This window comes from Papilio xuthus, unplaced genomic scaffold (assembly GCF_000836235.2).
Source record: "Papilio xuthus unplaced genomic scaffold, Pxut_1.1 DF825017.1, whole genome shotgun sequence".
In the NCBI taxonomy this organism is placed as follows: domain Eukaryota; kingdom Metazoa; phylum Arthropoda; class Insecta; order Lepidoptera; family Papilionidae; genus Papilio; species Papilio xuthus.
The window spans coordinates 6840102-6865732 of record NW_013533632.1 but is presented as its reverse complement, the minus strand read 5'-3'; the positions used below and the strand labels follow the sequence as shown (position 1 = coordinate 6865732).

The following is a 25631-nucleotide window of genomic DNA, read 5'->3' as shown; positions in this document are numbered from 1 at the left end:
AATAAACAAATGGCGTTCAACAGTCTTCCTTTTAAGTGCCAATGGCACAACTTACTGCAATACTAAATAATATAAACAAAGAATAATAAAGTAATTAATAGAAACTTATTTCTGTTATCTAATGGAATGTAATCTGATCATCGAATATCCTTACGGAATATTGAAACATCTACCTTACCTACTGATTGATTAATATTGAATTAATGCATCTAATGCCTAAGATCCAAAAATTCATAATTCTAAATACTTATATTAATAATAAAAAATTTATTTCTGCATTAAAATTAATTGAACAATAAATATTTTAAGAAGGAAATATTTTTTAACTGATTTGAAAATAGATGAACATATTAAAATTCGTTAAAAACAAATTTAATTTGAATTGTTAAAACTTCACAGGAAATATGATTATTTCCCGAAAGTTTATATGAAACAATGCAAGAAGTTAAAATGAAAAGACAGTTTAACATACACCAGCGGGCCTGAGAACTATGATACTACAGATTTATAAATAAGCCTTAGAATTTGCAACATTCTACTGGCAAAGATAAGATATACTCGTATTTACCATCGTCTATTAGTTTATCTTTGGTATATTTTGAATATAATATCGTTAGGGCTAATATAATTATATATTCCCTGATCTAAACGTATATGATTGTTTATACTCAGGGGATAGAGGTTATGGCGTTTAAACACACCCGTGCATGAGCGAGCGGCGGAACAAGCGCATCTCGCTTGTAGCCACAGCGATCCACTCGTTCTTAGCAGCGTCGAACCAGGTCAAGCCAAGGGTGTATTTTCCGTTGATGTTGACGTGCTGGCAGTGAGAGAACCACCAACCTCCCTCATAATTGCCGGCGCAGTGGGTATTGGAAATATCACGATCGCGGTCAATTGTCGAGAATTCCATATGATTTTGGTATTCGAAAGCATCGCTAGCGTTGCCGCTGAAACCACCGATCTCAAGAGCGTAGCCAGAATCCGCGTTGCCGACAAAGAAGTTTTTGTATTCAGCATACCAGGAGCCTCCATATATGTCGGTCATTTCAATGCGCATGGACGAACAGTTGTCCTGGGTCAGCCGATGCATAGATTCCAGACCGATCCAGTATTCGGAAGCGGGGTTGCCAAAACCATTGACGTATTCAACGAATTTCCGGTTGAATTCAACACTGCCATTGTATCGGCGTTGGAGAAGAGTTGTTCCGTTATCACACCAGGTGTCAACGGGAGCGTGACCAGGATGAATCAAGTAATCGCCGGCTTGACCGGAGACTCCAGAGCAATCCTTGGGCAGTTGGTTTACCAGGTCTTCGTATTCTCGTTCAACGGGTTGCAACTCCTTGACTTCGCCCATGATTTCCGGAAGTGAGACAATAGTTTGATTGGCTTCGATATTGTTCGCTTCACTCTGTGGGAGAAAAAAATTGTTAACAATTATTGAAATAAAGAAAAGCTACTATTATAGTCTGAAGGTACATTTAATATAAAAAATGAAAATGAAGTATTCTTACCTTCAGAATGTGATCATTAAGACGGTAGAAGTGTTGCTTGGATCGGCTCTCAAGAGCAACGATGGAGTCATTAAGCTTCTTCATCTCGAGGCGGTCCAACTCAGCACGGTCGATGGTGTTGCTCACACTCACAGCAATCGCTTTCACAGATTGGCGCAGGTTTTCCTGATCTTCTTTTATGTAAGATGACTGAGCGTTGAGCTACAAAAAAAAGACAATAAGAATTTCAGGACTTCTAGTTTTAAATTCTCATGTAAACTATGTAGCTTACACTAAAATACTTACTTGAGCAAAGTTGACGTCCAGTTTAGAAATTTCTTTGCGGAAATCTGGGATTGTTTTGTCAACCTTGTTCTCAATACTCTCAACATCTTCACGAAGTTCCAGCATTGATGAGTGAACTTTATCCAAATCCATAACTTTTTGGGTGATGTTCATAAGATCGGAGCGCAGAATTTTGGTCTCGACTTCAAGAAAATCAACTTTGGTAGTGATTAGGTTCCAGTTGGGTTCTTCGTAACGGTCGAGACGGCGTTGTACGTCGAGTATTTGAGTCTGGAGACTTTGTTGGGACTCGTCGAGTTGCTGCTGGGTGCGCGCCAATCTAGAGATCTGAGTGTGCACCATCTTATTGTTCACCAACTTGTTGCGCCCATTCTTGCTGTGCCGCAGCTTGTGACGAGAGTGGCGTATTTCATGCGGGGCCAAAACCTCGTTGTCAGAAGTCATATCCATCTCTTGCATCTGTTTAGCTTTGATCTGTAACAAAGTATTATAAATTAGGTTTTTCTTTTGTATAATGCCCAAATATTTTAAATTATTGAAGCCACAAAATCGAAAATTAATTAAAAGCACAAGCAGATCAGAATAGTCATTACGTTACGTCAACGTTTTATATTAAAATATGGAATATGAAACTTTACTTTGTGAAAATGATACAGAGATTACAGAATAGTAAGGATTCATTTCAATATTGTAACTACGAACAATTCAATTCGCTGTTCGATTTTAAAGCCGTGGCAAAGGTTGGAAAGTTCACTGGAAATGAAAGAGGAACTAAAAAGGAAGTTCGCGCTGTAATGAACATTGTGACGGGATGTAGAGGGGGAACCGACATAGCCTTCGAGAATCCTCGCTCACCGACTGCCACGTCCTTATTAGCTTTTGGAGTAACTTTTCATTGTTAATTAAGTGCGTAAAATAACTAACTAACCGTACCACAAAAGACTTTATGAAAAAACACTCACACTTTACATACTAGGTATATCGAAATTCTGATTTATTTTAAATAAAAGCTTAAAAATTAATATTGAAAAAAGTATAGAAAGTAAAATCTATTGAATTACGCTAAGAGGCTTTTTTCCTTTCGTTTTCGTAACTTTTGACTGATAAAATCTTAAATTAAATTCCAATTTTAAGAAGCTTTTACGTCCTAACTTTTAATTAAGCAAACTACTAATATGATTTAATTTCAGGGAAAGTTAAGAAACTGAGAGGGTCGGCTGCGACGACCTTTTCTAAGATTTAAGTCTCTGCTTGCTGAATTTGCAAAGATACATTTAATAGGTCTATAAATGGTTGGTATTTACGGTCCGTAATTTATATGAGCTGTGAGCCATCTGCTTGCAACGTTGCCGTTGCAATTATACCGCCAAGGAACAGGTTCTCCAAGGAGGCTGCGATCCTCAATGCTGTCGCCTTGAGATACGCACTTTTGATATTCACAAGTTTTTAAAACAAATTTCCTAAACTATTAACGTTTTGATATAGTATTAATAATCTACCAAGGCTTTTGCCCTATTAAAAGATATTATTAATTGCGATAGTTTTTCAAGTTCACACATGTCAAAACATGTAGGATATGAATACGGTAAGTAAAAATGTTAAAAAAAATATATTTTTAACTGGTCATATGGTAAACATACATAAGATTTAAGATTGAAATACATTTATACATCATCAAATGTTTGAAAGTAGAATTAGCATGTAGCGTTCGATATTGGAAGTGTATTCGTGTCGCGTCGGACTCGGGCCGCTGACCAGGTGTGCGCGGGCGCAGAGATGCGAACGTCCAATTGCCTCTCTATCTACCTATATGTATTTAATGTATGCATATACTGCGGCAGGTGGTCCCTCCACTCTGATAAAATATATTTAATGCTGGGTAAGCATTCGCTATCCGGTTTGCAATATGGGTGTCTTGTACTCCTATAAAAACTTCTAAAGTTTATATTTATTGGTACCGACGATGATATTTTTTAATGTATTACATTAAATCTACTTAGATTTAAAACTAACTTTGATTGTATCCCAATAAAATAAATAAGCATATTGATTTGTTAATGTAAAAGGGTAGTTCCAAAATGTTTTAATTATTACAAGAATTATAATTGTTGTTCGCGCATTGCAATATGACTTTACTGATAAAAGTCTAGATGCGGTAAAAAGATCTGTTGTGAAAGTAAACAGTGCTCCCAATAATGGACCGTTACATACAATAAATGAAATTATTCTTAAGAACGTAAATAAATGTTGATACTAAACATTTCAAAGTTAATATAAATAATCAGTTTATAAAATAGTGTCTGCAACAAAAGGAAACTCTAGGAAACAATGGAATCTTATCAAATGTACCTTCGCCGAGAAAACTTATTTAAAGATTAAGCAAACCAGAGACGTCGTGAATAGAATCACTGGGAAAATGTACTTTGTTTGCTGAATACAATGTAAATAAAGTCTTTACTTAATATTTAACTTTATAATACATAAATCTTAACAGGCACACTGTAAATCAAAATACAAAAAAAATTACTTCAAAAGTAACTTTACTTCAAATCCATTCATTAACCACAGATTTGGAAATAACAAATAATTTATATATTCATATTGTGAATATAGATAAGATATATACTGTATACAGTACATAGCTGTATATTATATGTATGTATTGTTGGCAATATTGATTAAAATTTGCCTAACAGTATATGTACATACTTGATTAAGTATGAACTATGTACATCATAACTGAAGTACTCATATCAAATGGAATATTTCGATATACATCGAGAGAGTAGGCGTCCACACTTCGTGTTATTTTATTTTCAGGCAAGTTATTTAAAAGAATAACTGGTCTTTGGTAGCTGTAAGCTCGTACGTCGGGCAACATCCGCTGCTATTCGAAATTCATCCGCCGGGACGAGACAAAAGGACGAACATATTCACAACCGTGGAAACCGGACTCCGCGTTCAAACTGCATTTATGCTAGATTCACACGAGGACAGAACAGTGAGGTAATGCGTTAGGATAGTGCATTTGCATGCATAAACTGGCCTAGAATATCAAACGTACTCTTTTTTGTGAAAGAGAGTGAAAGGGACGGCAATATTGTTTTAATACAGATGCTACGACAGTGGATACCGTGAGGTATGTTTGATAGGAAGCGCACGTTCAAATAATAGCACAGCACTGTCCTAATACATTACACCACTGTTTTTCCCTCGTGTGAAAGTAATATAACGAATCACCGATATCAGACTATTTCAGTTACAAAATAAAAAATATCTGACTTTTGAACACACTTGATGTTCAAAAGTCAGATTTTTTTATCGAGTGTATATAAAGTTTTTCGTTCAAATAAGCCAGGTTTTATTTTGTTCTTTTTTTTCTGTTTTTATTCTGTTCTTTAGGTTGTTTTTTGTCTACGTTTGGTTTTTAATCAAATATACCACCATTACTACGATTGTTCCTTCTACTAATACTATTGCTAGTAAAAAGACATTTCATAAATGCATAGTTCCTGTGACTTTTATAAAGTAAACAAAGCCAGTAATTGTCATCCATGTATACAATTCAGACTACGTCATCATCAATCAAACTCAACCTAGATAAGTTAGGAACACTCAGATAGAATTATAATATTCCGAGTCATAAATGAATCGTAATTTAAAATTATTTTAACTAAGAAAGATTTAATGTTTAAGATATTAGTTTTCTGGTCCTATTCTTAACAAACATATTCGTAGTGATTATTCTTTCGTTCTCTGTTCTATGAATGAAAAATCTAATGGGTCGGTCTCATCGCTTAGTATCCACATAGCTCAATCTTCTAACTTTAAAGAGTCGAGTCTTGTTCGCCCGAAGGTGGCAGATGTGAGCTATTTTTAAAATCGTTTTTATTCTACAACACTTAGTTCCATATTTCACTTTTTTGCGTTTGCCCCCTATACCCATAATTAGCAGCATGTTTGTCCACAATGTGCAAATGTTTACATTATTTCAACGTGTATATTTTGATGTTTTAAGTACGACATATGGTTATTAGATAATACGGGTTAGTCCACCTATACCCCTGATATATAACCCCAAGAGGTAATAGTGTCCAAGTCGATAACTCGAAGTATACCCCTTGTGAAAATTCTAACATCCTTTGTAGTTTTGTACAATCGCGTCGATAACAGTTATTATGATGTTATTATTAGTAATTCAAGTTAATAAATTTAAAGAATTATTTTTAATTTAAATTGTTTAAATGTTTTAAAAATAATAACACATTTTTTTCTGATAGTACAGACAATAATGAATTGACATTATACAGAATGATTAATTTTTCATATGGTCTCACTTGATCATCTAACTCCTTAGGGTTATAGATCTGAGGTAATAGTTATAGTAACTCGAAAATATACGATAGTAGTTGAAAATAAATGCTCGACGAATGGGTGGGCAATTTTTTTGTATCGCCCCATCAATAATGGTCGACTCAACAAAGGTTTCTTCATCAATACCGTCGAAAGCAACTCAATGGACGACGTACCTTTGTGTCGGAACATATCTCGTTTCAAATGCAATTCGAAATTCGCTTTTTGTTAGAAATGTTTAAATATGTCGAAATTTCCGATGAAATTCTTAGAAACTTTCAAAGCGATTTAAAATGTCCATTGAACATACCATAAGGATTTGTGAATAAAAACATTCCGTGAAGAGTTTTTTTTTATGAAATACAATAGAATGATAGCAGTTAGAATTTGTAAACCAATTTTTTTAGCTATTCTACTATCGTATTATAGTTATGTTACGTTGTCATGCAAATATTTAATAAAGAAATTCGTCAGGCTTTTATAACTAAGATTTAAAAAGCAACGCTACCATTAAAATTCTAGAAAGCTAATGTATTACTGATGTGTTGTAAAGCATTATTTTTATACGTAGATTAGGTGTTAGTTAACTGTTCATAATTAAATTATCATTTCAATCCAAGCAATATCACAAAGAAAGAAAATAAATGTTATCATTTGTCCTAATCTATTGAGTATTTTATACATATTTTATAAAATAAGGAAATTGTTTTATCAAGTGCAAAATATGTGCTCAAGATTGCGGTAAAAGAGTGACCGTCGAATTATTAATTACTGCCACGGATCGGATTTCGTTCAATGCATCGTACGGTGTGAGGTCTAAATTTTTTGCTTCGGACAAAAGGCCGGTGTCGATTGGAGGGTTCCCACAGGCACTCAAAAAGACTTTCTCACGACCTCCCTTCAATGTTCATTTACCCGTTAGACTTCGACTTAAACATTTAATACTTAAATTTCAGCTAATTGTATATATAGATAATGTATATATGTTGTAATGGTATACATAGGATTACATTAAGTTAGCGCATGAAACGCTTGAACATAATTAAACTTGATTAAACTGGAAGCGAAATTATAGTTGGCTATCCGATTCAATTTCTGTCGAGGAGATAACCAGCCACTCGTGTTATTGCAATCATGGATATACAAACATCGAATAATTACATTCAAAACTATGATACATCATATGTACAGCGTGTAGAAATATTTATCAAAGGTCTGTATAAATTATTTGTTGAACTTTTCTATCTTTAAATCGCAATAGCAATAGAAAAATGTAATTATTTAAAGGAAGATCGTATAATTTTTGTACTCCGATTAATTTTAAATATTATTAAAATAAATATTTGGTGCAATCTTAAGGATGGAATATTTATTCTGTAATAAATTGATAGCTTTATAGAAACCTCAGTTAACAATGTTGAGAAGATTTAATTTATATGAACATTGTGGGATTTTATTGAGGCCCATCCCCGGTGGCCGGTAGGCGGCACTTTGGCCGGTAACACATTGTTCGCTCGCTCAATGGAACTTCCGTAACACAAGATGAACGCATGATGAACGATGGATGTGCAATTTGAATTAAACCAGTTTAAAGCATCATAAAAATTACATGTGTATATACAATTTTATGTGTCACCTGAATCATTTTAAAAATGATAAAACATAAATGGCAATTAAATATTTGTAAATATATTTTAATAAGAAATATTTTAGATGATAGAGGAAATATTTATTTTACGTTTATGTAAGACAAAATCTGGTTCACGTCTACCCCCTTTATGCTTCGGTTTGATGCTTACGAGAGGGTTACGGCAGTAAGCATATTGACCGGTAAAAAGTCGCAGGCAAAACGGTTAGTGACCGTTGAACTCATGCACCGTGAAGAGGGTTCGCACCTGTTATTTAAAATAATCACGCTATAATCAACTTTACCAACATAATAATAACGCCCATCCATTCTATGAACCTGGATTTATTTAAACCGTCAATGAAGAATGTTCTTCATAGTATAATTAATTCGTACTAACAATAGAAAATAATGCAATGTAATATACATTTAGTTTACATACCATATCTATGCTTAATATAATAAATGTCCTTATAAAAATAATTGCGAACAACCAAACAATAAACGAACAAATATATTCTTTAAGTCCAAATATTTATTTATAAAAGTAGAACTATTGTCAAAGGAGCAAAATGTATATCATAAAACATATTTTTGAATCGGCGGCACTGAAACGTTACGCAGGAATTGATACAGAACATTGGAATACCACACGACAGCGCAATAAACATTCCATACTTACTAAACCGTATTAATAAAATGAATAAATCCAATTCGAACTTTTATGTTACAGTTACGTGGTCTTTTAAAACACGTTTGAATGCAACTAACATTGATCGCTCACTAACAGCCAATATAATTCAAAAATTGCCATCTTACTAATATTATAAATATTATACATTTGTTATTACGTATCTCCAGAACAGTTAAACGGATCTCGCTGTTTGATAATGATGTAGAACTCAGTCTGGAAGGACACAGACTGCTAATTACCGTTATTTTTGCGCGTAATGTAATAATAATAATTTAATGCCAACATAGCAACATAACTCATCATCAACCTACGAGGCGTCGGCACAGTATGTACTACATCTCCATACGTCTCTATCAGCCGTCATATCTGAATCCTTCCTCGCACATATCACACAATACATCCAAACTTTCTTTGTTCTTCGTATAAGTTTCTTAAACTAAGTTCGATTCTATTCTTATATTACGATATTACTAGACCACTCAATATATTTGAAATAAATTGTTCGTTTCACAATAAAGTCGAATGTTTCAAAAGTGTTTAAAAATGCAAGAAGCTCTCTTTGGTACCTGCCTTTCTTCTTAAGAATTAAAAGAAGTATTCTGTATAGAAGTCTTTAGTAGTACTTTGCTACATTTATTTATAAATGTAACATTGCTAAACTAAAAAGAAATAAAATCCTTTAATTAAAATCTTTCTTTTAAAAGTGAGCTTTTCCAGTAAATATCGGTTATCCAGTAAATTGTAATAAAATAAGAAGTAATAACTGCATTTTCTCTGTCGTAGTTGTTTCTAACTTTGTCACTCGATCGCTCTTCGATTAATAACCTTTTACGCTCAACAAAATACAAGTTAAGTGGATTGTTACAACTAACTTTCGTTTGTGTTTGTTTTAGAAAAATATGACGTACTTGACATTTTCGTTGGCAATCAGTAAGTAAACGAATTTAAGAATAAAGCCAACTATAAGATGAGTAAATTGTAGAATTTTTAGACCGTTTTTCACATTTACTTATCATTAATTACAAATAATCTATTTGCAATATTCAAGACCAGTCATAACTTTATATTTAATCTAGTAGAGTTACGAAAATGTAACAATTTTTTTGAACTAATTGACCTAAAGGTGGTTCATAAATAATACGATATTTAAAAATAAATTAATAAAAATAAACCGACATTAATAAAATAGTATATAGTTGTTTAAATAGGAACACGTTTCTCCATAGTCCACGTGTATGCATGACTTGGCTCAGTAGCGTAGCTGCCTTGAATCACAGGGCTTTTAAACGGGGCTTTAACTGAATTATTTCATAGCTGTGTACACAACACGAGTGCAGAGGTTCGGGGGGAGAGGCACCGTTTCCTCCTCATTTCCGGTACTCGGGGTCACATAAAGGCGAGCTCGGTGTTGCCTTTGAAAGTTCGCTTGCTTTAATGATAATAAGAATCTTAATTACAGCCCCTTAATGACGCTGTTAAATTATAATGAAATAACCGTAGAGTGCAAGGAAGGGTGCACTTAAGTGAAATAAACTGTGTTACGTTTGGTCAAAGACATCGAGCGATGCGATGTAACATAAGCCGTGTGTTACCTTAACGTCAGGAGACTACTTGACCTCATTGATAAAGTGGTTCCTCGAATATGTTTAACTTTAAACATCAAAAATGCAACAACTAAAGTCATTTCTCAAAATTTTTATTTCATATATCGCGATGTATCCATTCCTTGATCAAATTACTAAAAGCCGCCGATTGTTAAATTCCAATTTATGCTCTACAAAACTATGTTGCAATTAAAATAACAATTCGTTTCATCTTACACGTACCAAGTAAAAAATAACGTCAGAATGAAAGTTAAAATTGATATGTTTATTTTAATTGTAAATTGTATTTATTTACTTAAACTTTGTTTTTATTATATGTATACCGGAGTAACTGAAAATTGTTAAATGCTAAAATGTCGTGAGTGTGCGTTTTTGTAATTTTGTGGACTGAATATTATATACCTATCTGAATATCGATGCCCGCGATACAGGCATCGCCTAGTGTGGGTATCACTAGATTATCCATATTGACCATAAATGGTAACTAAAGTTTAATGTAATTTCTTAGTTATGTGCAATTTTTTATGTTAATTATTGTTTCTTGGTTTAATCTTTATCACCTATAATATAACTTTTCTTTCTTTCAATGGAAATGCTTTTATCTCTTTGTTTAAATTGTTTAATAAAATTTTATAAATTGGAACAAATCCGCACCCCACGCGCAATCTATCGCGCCATAATATATTCCACGGTTGATAGACTTGTATAAAACATATCGTCATCCTTTTCCTTGTCTTTGATGAAACGGAGACAAAAACATGTTCCAATACAAGTGTCGCGGCATTGCAATTCTAAGAATAAATCTTAAGAATTTTCTAAATCTTTGTACAAAAATTCATACTTATATATTTAATATGAGTTTTAATACAAATTTTACATTTTATGAAATACCGAACGAACGTCTACGTATTTTTATGTTAGTCAATATCGTCTTGCTCTAAATCAGACCTTCAATATCATGCAAAACAAACATTTTTTTACAATAATAACGCAAAATGAAAATCGTTCGAAGGCAATAACTCTATACTCTATGGAAATCTTTACCCGTACAACCTTTGAGTTTCATTTTTGTACAACATTTTTAATATAGACGTAATATAAATTCGATACACATTGTACGTCTAACCTTGCTTTAAACTTTTTGCAAGATCCTGAGAAATGTAACAAGCTTTTGACTTTGTGAGCGAATGTATTTTTATAAATTTTCTTTATAAGTTTAATTTTTTATGATAGCAGGGTCTGACTAATAGGTGACATATAATAAATAAAAAAAATTGTAACTAATCAACATCCAGACAACTTAAAATCAATGTAACCATACAATATTTTATTTTTATAGAAAATATAGTGGTTAGAATTCGGTTTAATTTGTTCCAATAATCAAAGATTTGTCCCTGTACTTATGATTGACTGACCGCGGCGCGTCGCCGCGGGTTGTTTGTAAATATTTGTTCCAATATTGTACTCACATTTCTCATTTTGTACGTTTATTTAAGTAAGATTTCATTTTCTATATTTTCTTTCTGTTCTTTATACTCTTTTATATAGGAAATTGGTATCGAAACCTACTAAAAACTAATAAAAAATTGATTCATTATCGTCTCCATGAACAAAATAAAAACAATTTTTCTTTGTGAAAAAAAAACAATTTTTTTACCACTCAATCAAAATACAAAAGCTAGTACTTAAAAGCAATTTGATGATATTTAAAAAAAACGACCGTGGATTTACTGTCAAGTCATTTATGCAAAAATATAATTATCTTTGCTTTTTTTAAGTGAATGACAAGAATGGAAATATGTTTGTATCAGTGCTTTTGTAGTGGAAGCCCAAGGTTAGTGAGATAAGCTATAAAATTGACTTACCTCTTTAGCCAGTTTAGCATGGTTGGACTTGACTTCGGCCAGCATCGAGCGGAACTGTTGACTTTCGTATTTGAGACGGCTGACATTGCTGTCCAGTTTGTCGACGCGGGCCTCGTGTGTGCGAGCCAGTTGAGCCAGGTCCGAAGTTTCCATCAATGCTTGTTTTAACTAAAAAAATATTAATCTATAGTTTCCATATAACAAAAGGCAAAATAGGGTTAAATTATACAATTATTAATCTACCATAAGTAGGTGTTTACTTTTGTTTTTAAAGATAAATAAAACATTGCATTTAAATTTAGTACAACATATTACGTTTTCAAACGAGAAATTTTCTATCACAAAGTTAGTAGTATGCATGTTGTTGCCAACAGGTGACTGACAGCGTAATATGCGTACGTAATGTTATTCAAACTAGATTTTTGCGACTAAAAACTTCATAGGTATTTACTTGATAATAAAAAAACAGAAAAATTATATCGCTCGAGGCCATGTAGGCCACAAACAACGCTTACGTCGAACGCAATTAGCAAGAAGTTGATTTTTATGAAAAAAACAATAAAAAGAAATTAAAGCGCTGACTTCACAAAAATTGTTCACGAATTAATAAAATTAAGTTAGAAATAATATTTTACTGGTACAGAGTTAAATTTATAATTAAATTAAATTTGTTATTTTTCAGGGCTACATAAAAGTCTGGTTTGATATAAATAAAAATAAGAATGTGCTTACCTCGTTCCGAATGACGTGAAGGTGTCGCAAAAGCTTTGAATTGTTGAGGCTCTGGGACATTTCCTTCATCTCGAGTCGCAGCTCGTCCATGGAGGTCTTGGCCCACTGCAGAGTCAGCTGTTCGTTACGCTCGTGGTTGTCAGTAGACTGTGCCGGCTTCGCTCTGGTAAAATAATTATAATTATTATACATTTATTATAATCAAACTGGCGCCAATGATCATAGTCAAGTTAACTTTAGTTTAGTTTAGTCAAGTTAACTTTACATTTTTTAAGTAATTGTGATTAACTTAAATGATATGTAGAGAAATTAATGCATAATGCAAAACAATTGTTTATAGTACGATTATTTCATTAACAAATTCTTAATAAAACAGTATAAGGCCTATATACATTTTGGAGCGTATTCAGTAAACAGAGCACTGCCGAAGAGTAAACACGGTACGTAATCTAAATTAGATGCAACCAATACAACGTGAACGTACACCAACGCTACGCTTCGCAAAATGTTACACTTTAATTAAGTTGGGTGGTATTAAAAAACAGCTTAACAAAAGCCGGTCACACCAGTTGTTTAGTTTCATCCTACAGACCATAAAAGCTGGTATATATTGATAACACACTATTATAAGCGACACGCGAGCACAGTACGTTTAATCAACGCTTCGTATCAAACTATTCAGCAGAATATCGAAAGTGCATCGACGCGTGGCCTTGCGTGAATAATTTCTCTCTTTGAATAGTGCAATTCGATGAAGCTGTGTCAAACGGGGAATTGGCCAGACGGATTTAACAGGCAGCATTCTATCCTGCCTTGTGTGTAACTTGTTTGGTGAATTCTTGTTAGTGCTGAAGTGGCGAGATATTTGATACTCTATTCCTATTTAAATGTAAACGATTTGTTCGTAATATTTACACTCTTGAGACAAAATAATAGTTGATTTGCTTTAGACATTTAAATCGGCGTTAAAACGTTAACTTAAAGTGCATCTGTTAGAAGTATGCAAGAGAACGCTAAACGGTCTCGTAAATTGGCAATTCGTAATGCAGCACAACCGAACCTCCCTCGTTACCGTGGCCAAGTTAAATACAAACTTGCTTAAGATAACGATGGTTCGCTCCGTAACCTAAGTTACTGTCTTGGCTCTAACTTCGACCGAATCAATTTAACTCGTTTGATCTATATTATTTGATGACTGGATAATGAAAGCCGTGATAGCCTTTATTCTCTATTCTAACACAATCATATAGTTAAATCAGATCAAGTTCCAAGAAAAATTTGGTCACCATGAGACATTAAAGTCGCTTTTATTGCCACTTTTTTTAATTTAGAAGCTGCGTGTTGCCAGTCACAAAATTAGCAGCAACGTATTCTCTCAAACGGTCTTAATCAACGTAACCAGTGTACAGATATGTATATATTTATGTAAGCAAGTAAATATTTATGACATTATTACTCTATATAATAATGAGATATAATTATGTAACCTGTGCTGTCCAAACTATCATTTGAAATATATGTTAGTTTTTATAACACGTTGAATGCTACTACGTTTTTCATATTTTATATATTTTCGTACTCCCCAGGCGAGTCAGTAGAGCTGGGCATGTTAGTAATAAAAAGAAAAATTTGAACAGAATAAATAGTTTGCACATTTGAAACTAGTAATTTTTAATCTACGTCTCATGTTCATAAATCTGATTAAAAATTCTCGCAACGAACTCGCGACTGTCATCGTTGAAACAACAATTCAACAATTGTATACATTCTTTACTAGCTGTCACCCGCGATTCCGCCCGCGCGGAAAAAAACTGAATTATAATAGTATCCTATGTGTTCTACATCTATGCCAAATATTAGCAAGATTCACGCTGCCGGTATGGAGGATACCTTCAACCAAACATCCATCTATCCATCCAAACATTTGCATTTATAATAAAAGTAAGAGAATTTTGGGGCAGAAACTATATATTATATTTGAGCGTTACAATATTAGCTAAGTTCTAAATGTAGGTAGTCACATAACGAGGAGATTTAACAGTATTGTAGTTAGAACAGGAACAGCGGAAGTGACTTTATGCATGAGTGCGTCATGGCCTTGTTCCATGAACCATCCCCTGCCTAAATTAGTGCTTAGCTATTTACACTTTACCCACTCTAGCTAGTGGGTCTATTTTAATTACATGAACGCGTTTAATTTATTACCATATACACATAAACATACAAACTATAGCATTTTAATTTATTAATTCGTTTTTTAAATATTCGTAGTAAGTTCTTTGAAGAAAATTATAAATTAGTTACATCTATGTAGTAGAGAAAGTGCTAACATATATTAATTATGTACATTGAACACAGAGGACAATCTCGTAATGCGTTTCTTCTTTCTTTGTTCCTTTTAGTACCGCCGTTGACTCGTAATGAAGAGTAAATTCATTAAAAGTAAAATAAAAATAATTAACCGTAGTCTCGAGACAAACTCAATATTATTCTTTATAGCGCCGCATTGACGCCGCGATATATTTAAATAAAGGTGAGTTTTGACCCATACAAGATTTTGAAATACATAATCCTAAATTAGAAGATTTATTTTCTCTTCTGTATAAATAGATATGTTTTTAAAATTTAATCAGACTCCGTCCATGCGAAATTAAAAATAAACTTAATAAGTAGCCCATGTGTTCTTCTATATTATGTTTTATAAATGCGCCAAATTTCATCAACACTCGTTAACCAGTTCTGAAGATATCTTGTAAAAAACGTCCATCCATCTTTAACATCTTCGCACGAATTGGCCCGGCTCGCCCGTTGAAATACCACGACCACACAGAAGACAGGCGTGAAGTGGAAGCAATTCCGCGTTTCGTCTGATGAGTGTGCGTCCCGGAGGCCTAATTTAGTCCTGTTTCCCTTCCCACCTTTTTCTCATAAGGAAAGGATTGGAAGTGGAAGTGGACTTTCCGGATGAGAGGATGCATGGAAAGGGAATATATTTTCATTCTGTGCATCCTCTCCTCCGTCGATGAAAAGTAGGCAACGCATATGCAACTGCGTATGTCTATGGGCAACGGTCACTTCGCTATATCAGCGATTTCAGGTGGCCGCTCGCTCGTTTGCTACCTTATGATATAAAAAAAAATCTAAACTTTCGCATTTATAATAATAGTAAGATGTTTAATGAAAAAAATTGATGGTAAGACGTTATTGATCAAATAGAAATTAATTTACATTAGTTACATTTTATGTACATTCGCATTGAAAAGGAATCTCAACTAGGATAATTAAAACAGACATCGTACAAAGACGGAGCTCTGTGTAGAGCTTTGTAGAGCACATAACCTCGGCAGACATAGCATCAGAAGAATCCTACTTTATTGGAAAACTTCAGTACTTAACACAGGGATAGTCAAAGGCGTTGCAGCTTTACATGCTAGCGCGTGCCTCTACGTTGTTATTTTAATACAGGGTGAATAGTAGTTTTGTATGAGTAGCCGTTTAATATGCACCTAGTCCACGTTTATGTTTCCAATGTTGACAAACGCAGCATGGAAGAGGTTAGCTTATGTTTTGCATATTACTTTAACGAAAATACTGTCATTGGATAGAATATAAACTTTTGTTATGTAAACGATTTATATTTTAGAAGAATACACTAGTATAAAAATATGTACCTATGTATATACTTAAAAAAATATGATAAACCGTCTAAATTAACATTCCAATATCTGTATGTTCCAATATATATTTCTTAAGTAAAATTAAACCTTCATTTATGTATGCCCAATATCTTCTTTTGTCATCAGCAAATTGTTTTACGTAACATAGGCTCGGTGCGCTTAGTTTCAGGACGATGACGTGCAAACAATATGAGACATACACGTCGCAAAATTTCCGATAAATCTGGGCGCATAAACATAAAAGCTTTGCCACTATTGAATAAAGTTTTTTAATTAGTATATCTATTTCATGATAACAAAAGGTACCTTCGTTGTTTCAAGCCTTTTAAATGTATAATATACGATAGTAAAATATCTTTTATAGAGTTAATTTAATGTTGAAGGAGTTAAAACTTATGCAAGTAATCTATATATATAAAAGAAAGTCGTGTTAATAACACTATTTATAACTCAAGAACGGCTTTACCGATATGCCTGAAAATTGGTCAGGAGGTAGCTGAGAGCCAGAACACGGACATAGGATACTATTTATTCATTTTTTTCGAATTAATGCCTTGAAGAGCTGCTTTTTATGTAACTTATCTATATTTTAAGATTTTTTATATATCCACGCGGACGGAGTCGCGGGCGACAGCTAGTATATTATTATATAAAAATAATGTAGTAAAATAATAACAAAAAAAACTTTGATAGAGATATGTGGGAAAGAATACTTAGTACTAATAAGGTAAAAAAGGTAAGAAAGATAAAAAAGATAAATGGTGACTGGGGTAAAATAGGTATATAAATACGTTTGAATAGTCCATATAATCCCGTGCAATATTGTTTCATGCATAGCTAAAATGTTGAAGATGAAACTAGCAATTATATTAATATCGTATCCTCTCTGCTGCCGTGGAAGTGCAACCTAATCACGTTATGTACTGCAGGGTTATAGCATCCACGTTGTGATGTTAATTTTGGTGTAACTAGTGTTCACATATACTATATAATTCAAATTCATGCTTGCGTGCGGCATATTATTAAAATTTTAATTAACAAATTAATGTAAGCAATTTGCTTTGGCTGTCACCTCACCTATTAACAATTAAGAATTAAATGATTTTTGATGAACATTTAAATGGATTTAATTTACTATAATAAATATAAGCGTCGGTGGCTCAGGGGTCAAGCACTTGACTTGTAATCTGCAGATCCTGGGTTCGAATCATATAATGTACCAGTGTGTTTTTCTATTTCCGATTAACATATGTATATTTATCCGACGTTCTTACAGTGAAGGAAAACATCGTGATGCAGCCTGCACATACCTCAGAAAAAATTAAAAATATGTGTAAAATCAAACAACCCGCACTTGGCCAGAGTGGTTGACTATATGGCCTAGTCACCCCTAACTTAGGCTCCGAGCCCCTCGGCGTGGACATATAGTGAGCTGATGATGATAAATTTACTATAAAATCACGGAAACTTAATAAATCATCGCGAGAATAAATAATAATCATATCCTAAAATACGTTACATATTAGTACGTTGAATATTTTATGATAGACTGTGAGTTACCTCCACATATATTGTTTACGTTAGAGGAATATTTAGATGCAAAATATGCAAGCAAATAAAAATTACCTCCACAAGATATCATACTCAAAACAAGTTATTTCAAGACATCATTAGTGAGTGAATAGCTTACATAAGGCTGGAGTATTCTTATAGAGTCCTCGTATAAAATTATGATTTGGAGTTTAAAGAAAGAGTAACTAGAATGTTATTTAAACGTGAACATAATAAATTTCCTTAAAATTCCACTATTACCGTTCCTTCATAAATAAATCTTTATTCTTATTTGGGTAGTACTTAAATATTAATTCATTTTGATATGCCATGCGAAGGTAAAGTTCCATCCAATTATATAAGGGTAACTAATAAAGTTGAATAGTTTCTAAAGGCAGATGTAACGCCATGTGTTCGCTGGCGGCATTAGAAAAAACATGGAGCTTTAAAATAGTCTTTATAACATCAACTTTAAATTCCAAACGAGATAAAGAATCGGAGTGTCGAGAAAAAAATCGAAATACTTAGTTACCGAAATCTTGAGTTTTATTGCTGGCGATTAAGACCGATTTTCGTAAAGTTGTGTTACACCTTGGCCTAAAAAAAACAAACGTTGGCCAAATGTCGTCAAATTAAATGCATCGTAGCACCTGCTCTTTGTATTAGACGTTAGAAAAAAAATTAGAGGCCGACACCGCCGACTGACCGACGTGTTTCGTACACGTTTCGGTAGAAAGTGGTTTGGTTTATTAGTATTCGATTGAATTCTTTATCATTCTAAATTGGATTGGTTCGCTCCATCGAATTAAACCATAATATAAAATATAATTTGAACGGTTTTTGTTTGGCGACTGTTAACGTTCGATTGAAAAGGGTTGATAAGATTAACAAAACCTTATTATAGAAGCAATTATTTTAATATAGAAGTCACTGGTACAGCGGCGGGATCCTTTATATCTTTATCGATATCCTCAGTTCATTAGAAAATAAAAGTGAAACTTAACATGTCAATTCAAATCTTCGATTAAGAAATAACTTGATAATGCGGTTGGTTGCATTTCCCAAGTAAAATTTTATGATAAGATTTTGATGTGTCTGATTCAGATAAAACTATATTTTATGAAATGCAATTCTAATAATAATGATTATGTAATAATATAACTTGGAGACCAAGTTGTGAAAGAAAAAAAGGGTACGTTATGAAGGTAAAAACTAAACGATATCATCTTACGTCATATTATTTTTTTTTTATTAGAACAACTGTCTTCTCCTACGAATGGTTTTTTTTCCTGCGCACGCGCGCCATTTGCTATGTACCTACCGGATGTGGGCTCGCGGCACATTACTTCCGGTCGGGATATAAATAAACATCCCATTAAAGCCAGATGTTCACCCCCATTGCTACTATTACGTGGACCCCTTGATTTTATTTCTTTAAATTTACCCCTTCGACAACCATAAGTTATAGTTGCCTTTTTTATTTTTTTATATGTTGTGATCTTAGAGACTGAAAACTAACTTATCAAAATGTTTTTTTTTATCAAGGTACACAATTTTTTATTATATGTTTTACTATTATAGCTTTATTTATATTTTTTCATTATTTTACTTTTTTAAGAAAATTAAGATTACGATGTGATTTTGTAGAGATTTTTCGAAAATATAATTTTAAATTTGTTTCACATTAAATCGCACAGCACAGACAAGATATAATAAGGTTTATTGGAATACTATTAGTAATTAAATTAACCGAGGACCGGGTAGAAGACGCACAGGACCGGCAACGTTGGCGATCTCTGGCGACGGAGACCAAGAAACACTTTGTGTCGCTGCGCCAACTTAGGAAGTAAGTAATTAAATTACCAGGAAAGTTTACTTGAAATAGAAAATAAACAAAATAAAAATTGCCCGTCTTATTAACAATTTTTATAATTAAAGGGAACTTTGGAACATTCTGTTTAGAACAACATGCAACTTCATTACACTCTTTTATACTTAATAAATCACTAATAAGAAACATATTAAGTATACAGTGAACAAAAGTAAATGAATTTTTTAGTGTTCGAGATAAATATAAGTCGTAGATAAAGGTAGTAAGAACTTAACGAAATCTTTTTTATGGTTTTAAGCACGATGTCTCTACCATTATTAGTCTATTTAAATTTTAAGATTATAATATAATATTTTTTATAATTTTTTAATATAAAAATTGAAATTATTTATTGCATAAGTCTATTCATGTGACTTATAATCCTCATAACTATATCGTAAATCAAATAACAGAAATATTTATCATTAAAAACCTCGTCACTACGCAACTAATTTTGAAATAGATGTCTAAATTAAAATTACTCCGAGCATTTTAATTTAATGTTAACTAAAACAAATGTCAGTCGAGTTGAAAGGTAACTCATATGAGGACACTTTAAATTAAAAAAGTTATACATTTCTACTCGTTTGTTCCGAGCAACAAACGTTTCACAAGCACTCGCTGTGGCATACAACTGTTTTACAAAATGATACGCTGAAGGGCCAACTCTGAACACGCGAATTAATACAAGTCCCAGAGGTTTGTACAAAAGCTCAACGCTTATCTTTTCAACGGAGCTATTTTGGTATTTAATGACTTCGCTATTTGCAAGATATACCTTTGTTCTCTGTTTTTTTTTGTTTACCTGCTTACTAAGTTAATTGAGCATATCTTTTTATCCAGTTTTATTTTTATTTTTTCTCATGAATTGTTGTTTTTAGTAATTACTATAATTAGCAGCAGATTAATCTTAGATTAATTAAATGATTTTTAAATTAAGAATTAATAAAGAGATGCTAATAACATAAATTTTCTTAAACCCGAGGTGACTATTGATACTATACCGGCTTAATTCATAAAACATCTTATGTAAAACATTTTAATTTTTTTTTTATATCATAAGGTGCCAAACGAGCGAGCGGCCACCTGAAATCGCTGATATAGCGAAGTGACCGTTGCCCATAGACATACGCAATTGTATATGCGTTGCCTATCTTTAATCGACGGAGGAGAGGATGCACATAAAGAAAATATATTCCCTTTCCATGCATGCTCTCATCCGGAAAGTCCACTTCCACTTCCCATCCTTTCCTTATAAGAAAAAAGGTGGGAAGGGAAAGAGGACTAAATTAGGCCTCCGGGACGCACACTCATCAGATGAAACGCGGAATTGCTTCCACTTCACGCCTGTCTTCTGTGTGGTCGTGGTATTTCACCGGGCGAGCCGGGCCATTCGTGCGAAGATGTTAAAGCCGGCCTACCACTGTTAAATTCATTTAAACCATTGTGAAACACTTTACTGTGTTAATAATAAATACGTTAAAACTTTACTTTTAAGTTTAAACGTACAAGTAATGCATACGAGCTTTTTATAAATTATTTATCAAAGTTAAATTTGAACTAAATGAATTGAAGTAGGTTTAACCTAATAAATAAAAATTATAGAAATATAAACCTCTAACAGCACAACGTCGACGTTCAAAAGCGGATTCCAGTTAGAGAGAAAATATATAAAACTTTAATATTTATTTGAAACACATTACTTTCCAGTCGCTTAATAATTGAGACCCTTTAATTAAAAAAAAATAAGCAACACGATTCTTTTCATATTAACTTTCATTTAGACAAAAACGAGATTAATTATTTTGTAAAAACTCTTACATCTCTTTATTTCTTTTGTTAAAAATTATCCCAACTCTGTCTACGCGGAATTAAAGAAATAACTAGTAGCCTATGTGTTCTTCCGGGTTATGTTTTACACCTATGTAAAATTTCACCAAAATCTGTTTAGCCTTTCTGAAGATACGTAATAACAAATATCCATTCTTCTAAACTTTCCCATATCATTATTAGTAATATTTCTTGTAACCACTTTAAATAAGCTCATAGGTTTTACGATACGATATTTTTTTAAATAATCGATCAATTATAATAATCAAAATATTATAACGAAAGAATAGAAAATCTCCAACGAAAACCAATATATGTTCTTTAAAAAAACAAAGACCATTTAAATGATTAGAATACGCGATCTGTAACATAACTGCAGAGACAAAGAGTTTTAATATAGAAAATTGAATCACTTCGACAAAAAGCAAAAGTACTCCGTTGTAATAGTACGCAGTGCTTCGTGTACGCCTGAGCAATCCTACTTCGTCTTTGAGAAATTCACTGGCACGCTTTTGTTAAGTTTTCTGAATGAAATCGTCCCTCTCCTTTGTAATAGCAAAAAACCTAGTGTTTTTTTTGTGAATTTTTCAACCAGCAAACCGGGAATACTTTTTTTTTATAAGTGTTCGAAGTATATGAATTGTCTTGCCGTCATCTTCTAACCAACGTGTTACAAAAACGATAATAAGATATCATTATCATCTGCTCACTATACGTCCCCAATGTGGGGCTGTGGCTAAATCGAAAAACACGTTGGTACATGACGGAATTCGAACCCAGGAACTGCAGATTGCAAGTCAAATGCTCAACCCGAGACACCGAGACTTAATACATATTATAGCTAATTAAACTAGGACTATCAATTAATAATACTAAAATCATACTTGTATGGTTATTTAGAAAGAAAAAAAAGAGTCAATTGTCACAAAGTTGGTCACAAATCTGCAATACTATTCGCTTCTCCGTACTAGATAACTTCTAGAAAACAAGGGATGAAATGTTCCGTTGATACGACCCGTTTCCTGAGTGGCTCTTGTTTCTCTGTCTCAAAGCGTTTCTGACACCCAACTTTAAAATTATGACACGTCTTGCGAGACTTTAGAGACAGCGATGTGCGAACGACGTGAGTTAAGCCCCATACTGTAGTCAACATATCGACAGAACCGTTAAACCGTTAATACATATCAAGTTGAAAACATTCTTTTAAAGTAATTTCTAACATGCCGTGTAAAAGCATCCCGTCTCGTAAACGATACTTTTTGCCAAAGTCTGAACAAAATTTTCACCAAAAGTTACGAAATTTACACACAATGCCTACTATCAAATAGCTTGACACGTGAAATTTGAAGAAAAGGACTAGTTAGCCCTACATTGCATGACCTAGCAGCACTATTATCATAAAAGTCTAAACCGGATAACGTAAAAAGTCTTTATGTCGAAACATATGTAAATCCAAATAAGTAGTCGAAGTGTATATCAAAAACTTTAGACATAATATGTTCCATACAGGTTTGCTGGAAATATAAAAAGAATCCGTACCATAATGCAATAATTTACAACAGAAACAGGCTTTTAAAAATGTCTTTATCGTGCCCTTTAATCAGTATGAAACGCAGAGGACAACGTTGACCGTCAGCAGATATCGATAAATAAAATATTTTATAGTCCTAGTCTCTAGTTTCGAAAACCGACAAAAAAGCGACATACTCCATTAACTATTGTATGAAAATATATATAACTAAAGTATTATGTATTATAAAATAAAAAATTCATATTTTTTTTTATTTGTGTTTCATAATCCGATAATGATCATATATTGTTCTTGAACACACGTAATAATCATCAATGTGTCGCTCGAAACTTGAATAAATGGACTACATGTGTGCAACAAAATTAAATTTGTATGCAAAAATCCGGCGAAAACAAACGTTCGTTAAAAACTTAATCGCGTTAAAAATTGTCCGCGACAGTATTTGCATTGAAGTTTTACATTAAAAAAAAATCAAAAAACATGGTTGAAGTTATAAGTTAAAGTAGAATTGCTTTACAATGATATTAACGATTACGCAACAATTTACACGAAGAAATTTTGAATATTAATTTAAATTTTCAAAAAACTTAATCGCGTTAAAAAATTTCCGCGACAGTATTTGCATTGAAGTTTTATATTTTAAAAAAATCAATAAATCATAGTTAGAGTTAGTAGAAAATGTATAAATACTTTACAATAGTATTACCGATTACGCAACAATTTACACAAAGAAATGTTCAATATTAATTTAAATTTTCATGTTAATTTTACACAGACGCAATTATTAATCATAACATAACATAACATTTAACATAAGTATTTTATAATTTAACGATTTCATTGCCATCAATCATTTAGCCGGTAATCAAATCCTTAGATCCGAAAACAATTATTCTTGATTTAATTTGGCTTCTGGCCGTATTAAAACTTAGAACCGTGGACTAAAAGTTAAACTCTTAATCGGATAGATTACAAGATCATCCGATAATTGGAATTTTGTTTTAAATAATTAAAATATTTTTATAAGCCTCTTACATAAAAATATTATTTATAAAGAACGAGGTATTATAAAGCTTTTAGTAACAGCAGCAGTACTTTGGTTTATGACCTCTGAAAGCTCCTGAATAAAAGAGAGCAGAGCAGAAAAAAAATTCGTTGTAAAATAATTTTCCTCCCTAATTAATACTTCAGAAGTTTTATTAGTAGTAACAATTATTAATAAGCATTTAAGTTTAAAACTAGACTCAATATAAAATAAATCAGGGAGGGTTTTGAGGTCGCATAAAATAAGAAATATTGGTAAAAGTAAATTGGTTTCTCCAAAAACGGTTTACTAAAAGGAAACATACAATTTGAAGAAACAATATTTTGATTTGTTACTCCACGAAACTCCCGATGGAGTCGAAGCGCGAAACAATTGGAAAATGTTCGCTGAATTTGCTAAATAATTTTCGAATGTTCTTTGTTAACTGCAAACTTACAGTATAACATAATTTTTCACCTGGACAATAATTAAACAAATGAAACATTATATAAACATGATAATTTTGTGAAATTTAAGATGGAAATAAATCTGAAAATCTTTGAATGTTGGATTTATAAAAAAAAAAAGGAATAAAATTGAAATGAAACTCGCAGGGGCTTGTAAAAATTTCGCTGCGATTGTATTTATTCATAGCTATCCAAATAAAACTATTGCGCACAGCAAAAACACAAACAAAAAAATTAAACAAGCCCAGCAAACGTTGCAATTTTGTAATATAATATTTTGAAATATTATTTGCTATAATTTCTATACTTTTTCCAAAAATCCAACACACAAATTAAGTGAGAACTTAAAACTAAGTTAACTTACTTGAGATCCTCAATTTCCTTCTGAAGACGGGTGACATCGTTGAGATGGGAAGCCTTCAGGATCTCGATCTGTTCCGCCATGGCTTGCAACTCTTGTTTGACATTAATCTTGGCGCCATTCACAGAAATTAAAATTATAAAGTTCATCAAAGACAAAACACCAATGTTTAAGCACTTCATTTTCGTGCAAGTTAAAAGACGCGGGCGAGAGGAAGACACTGCGCGCGCGTCCGCTCCAAACCGTGTCCAGTGCGGGAATGACTGATCGCAGGGCCGCCCTACCTTAATACATTCGGCTGTGCGGTGCAGATGTGCTCGATCAACAGTTGTCCAGAGAAGCCCGAATCTCGTGTGAGCGTGTTTTTCAGGCACACATTGTCAATGCACACGGCTTATGTATGCTTGAGTTGCTTTTACATTTAGTTACTGATATAGCTCTACACAGGCTTCTTTATTAATTATGCGACATATAAGTTAAATAGAAAAATTCGCATAGAGCTGAAAAATGATAGAATCCAGAATCGTATTCTACCTTTGCATTTTTTAATCGATCTAAGTGATACATTTGGATAATTTAGTAATCAACTGGATCCAGAGGCTTTAAATTTTGCACAAATGTTTCTGTAACTACATAACCTAGC

At 32.8% G+C, this 25631-nt stretch overlaps 1 protein-coding gene across 1 annotated transcript; it reads right to left on the bottom strand.

The window, feature by feature from the left end:
• Window positions 1–327: 327 nt before the first annotated feature.
• sca (scabrous) lies at window positions 328–25275 on the bottom strand. The gene is made up of 6 exons (XM_013324074.1): window positions 24992–25275; window positions 12678–12840; window positions 11946–12113; window positions 1803–2276; window positions 1518–1718; window positions 328–1414 (listed from the first exon to the last, which is right to left on the bottom strand). Exons 1-6 carry the CDS (start codon window positions 25168–25170, stop codon window positions 692–694), a joined length of 1908 nt encoding a protein of 635 aa, XP_013179528.1. The 5' UTR covers window positions 25171–25275; the 3' UTR covers window positions 328–691.
• Between the last annotated feature and the right edge of the window lie 356 nt (window positions 25276–25631).

Coding starts and splice junctions, on each gene's coding strand:
- sca (XM_013324074.1), bottom strand. CDS start 25,170: ATGAAGTGCTTAAACATTGGTGTTTTGTCTTTGATGAACTTTATAATT. Junction 12,841..24,991: donor AAGGAAATTGAGGATCTCAA/GTAAGTTAACTT, acceptor TTATTTTACCAG/AGCGAAGCCGGCACAGTCTA. Junction 1,415..1,517: donor TTAATGATCACATTCTGAAG/GTAAGAATACTT, acceptor TTTCTCCCACAG/AGTGAAGCGAACAATATCGA.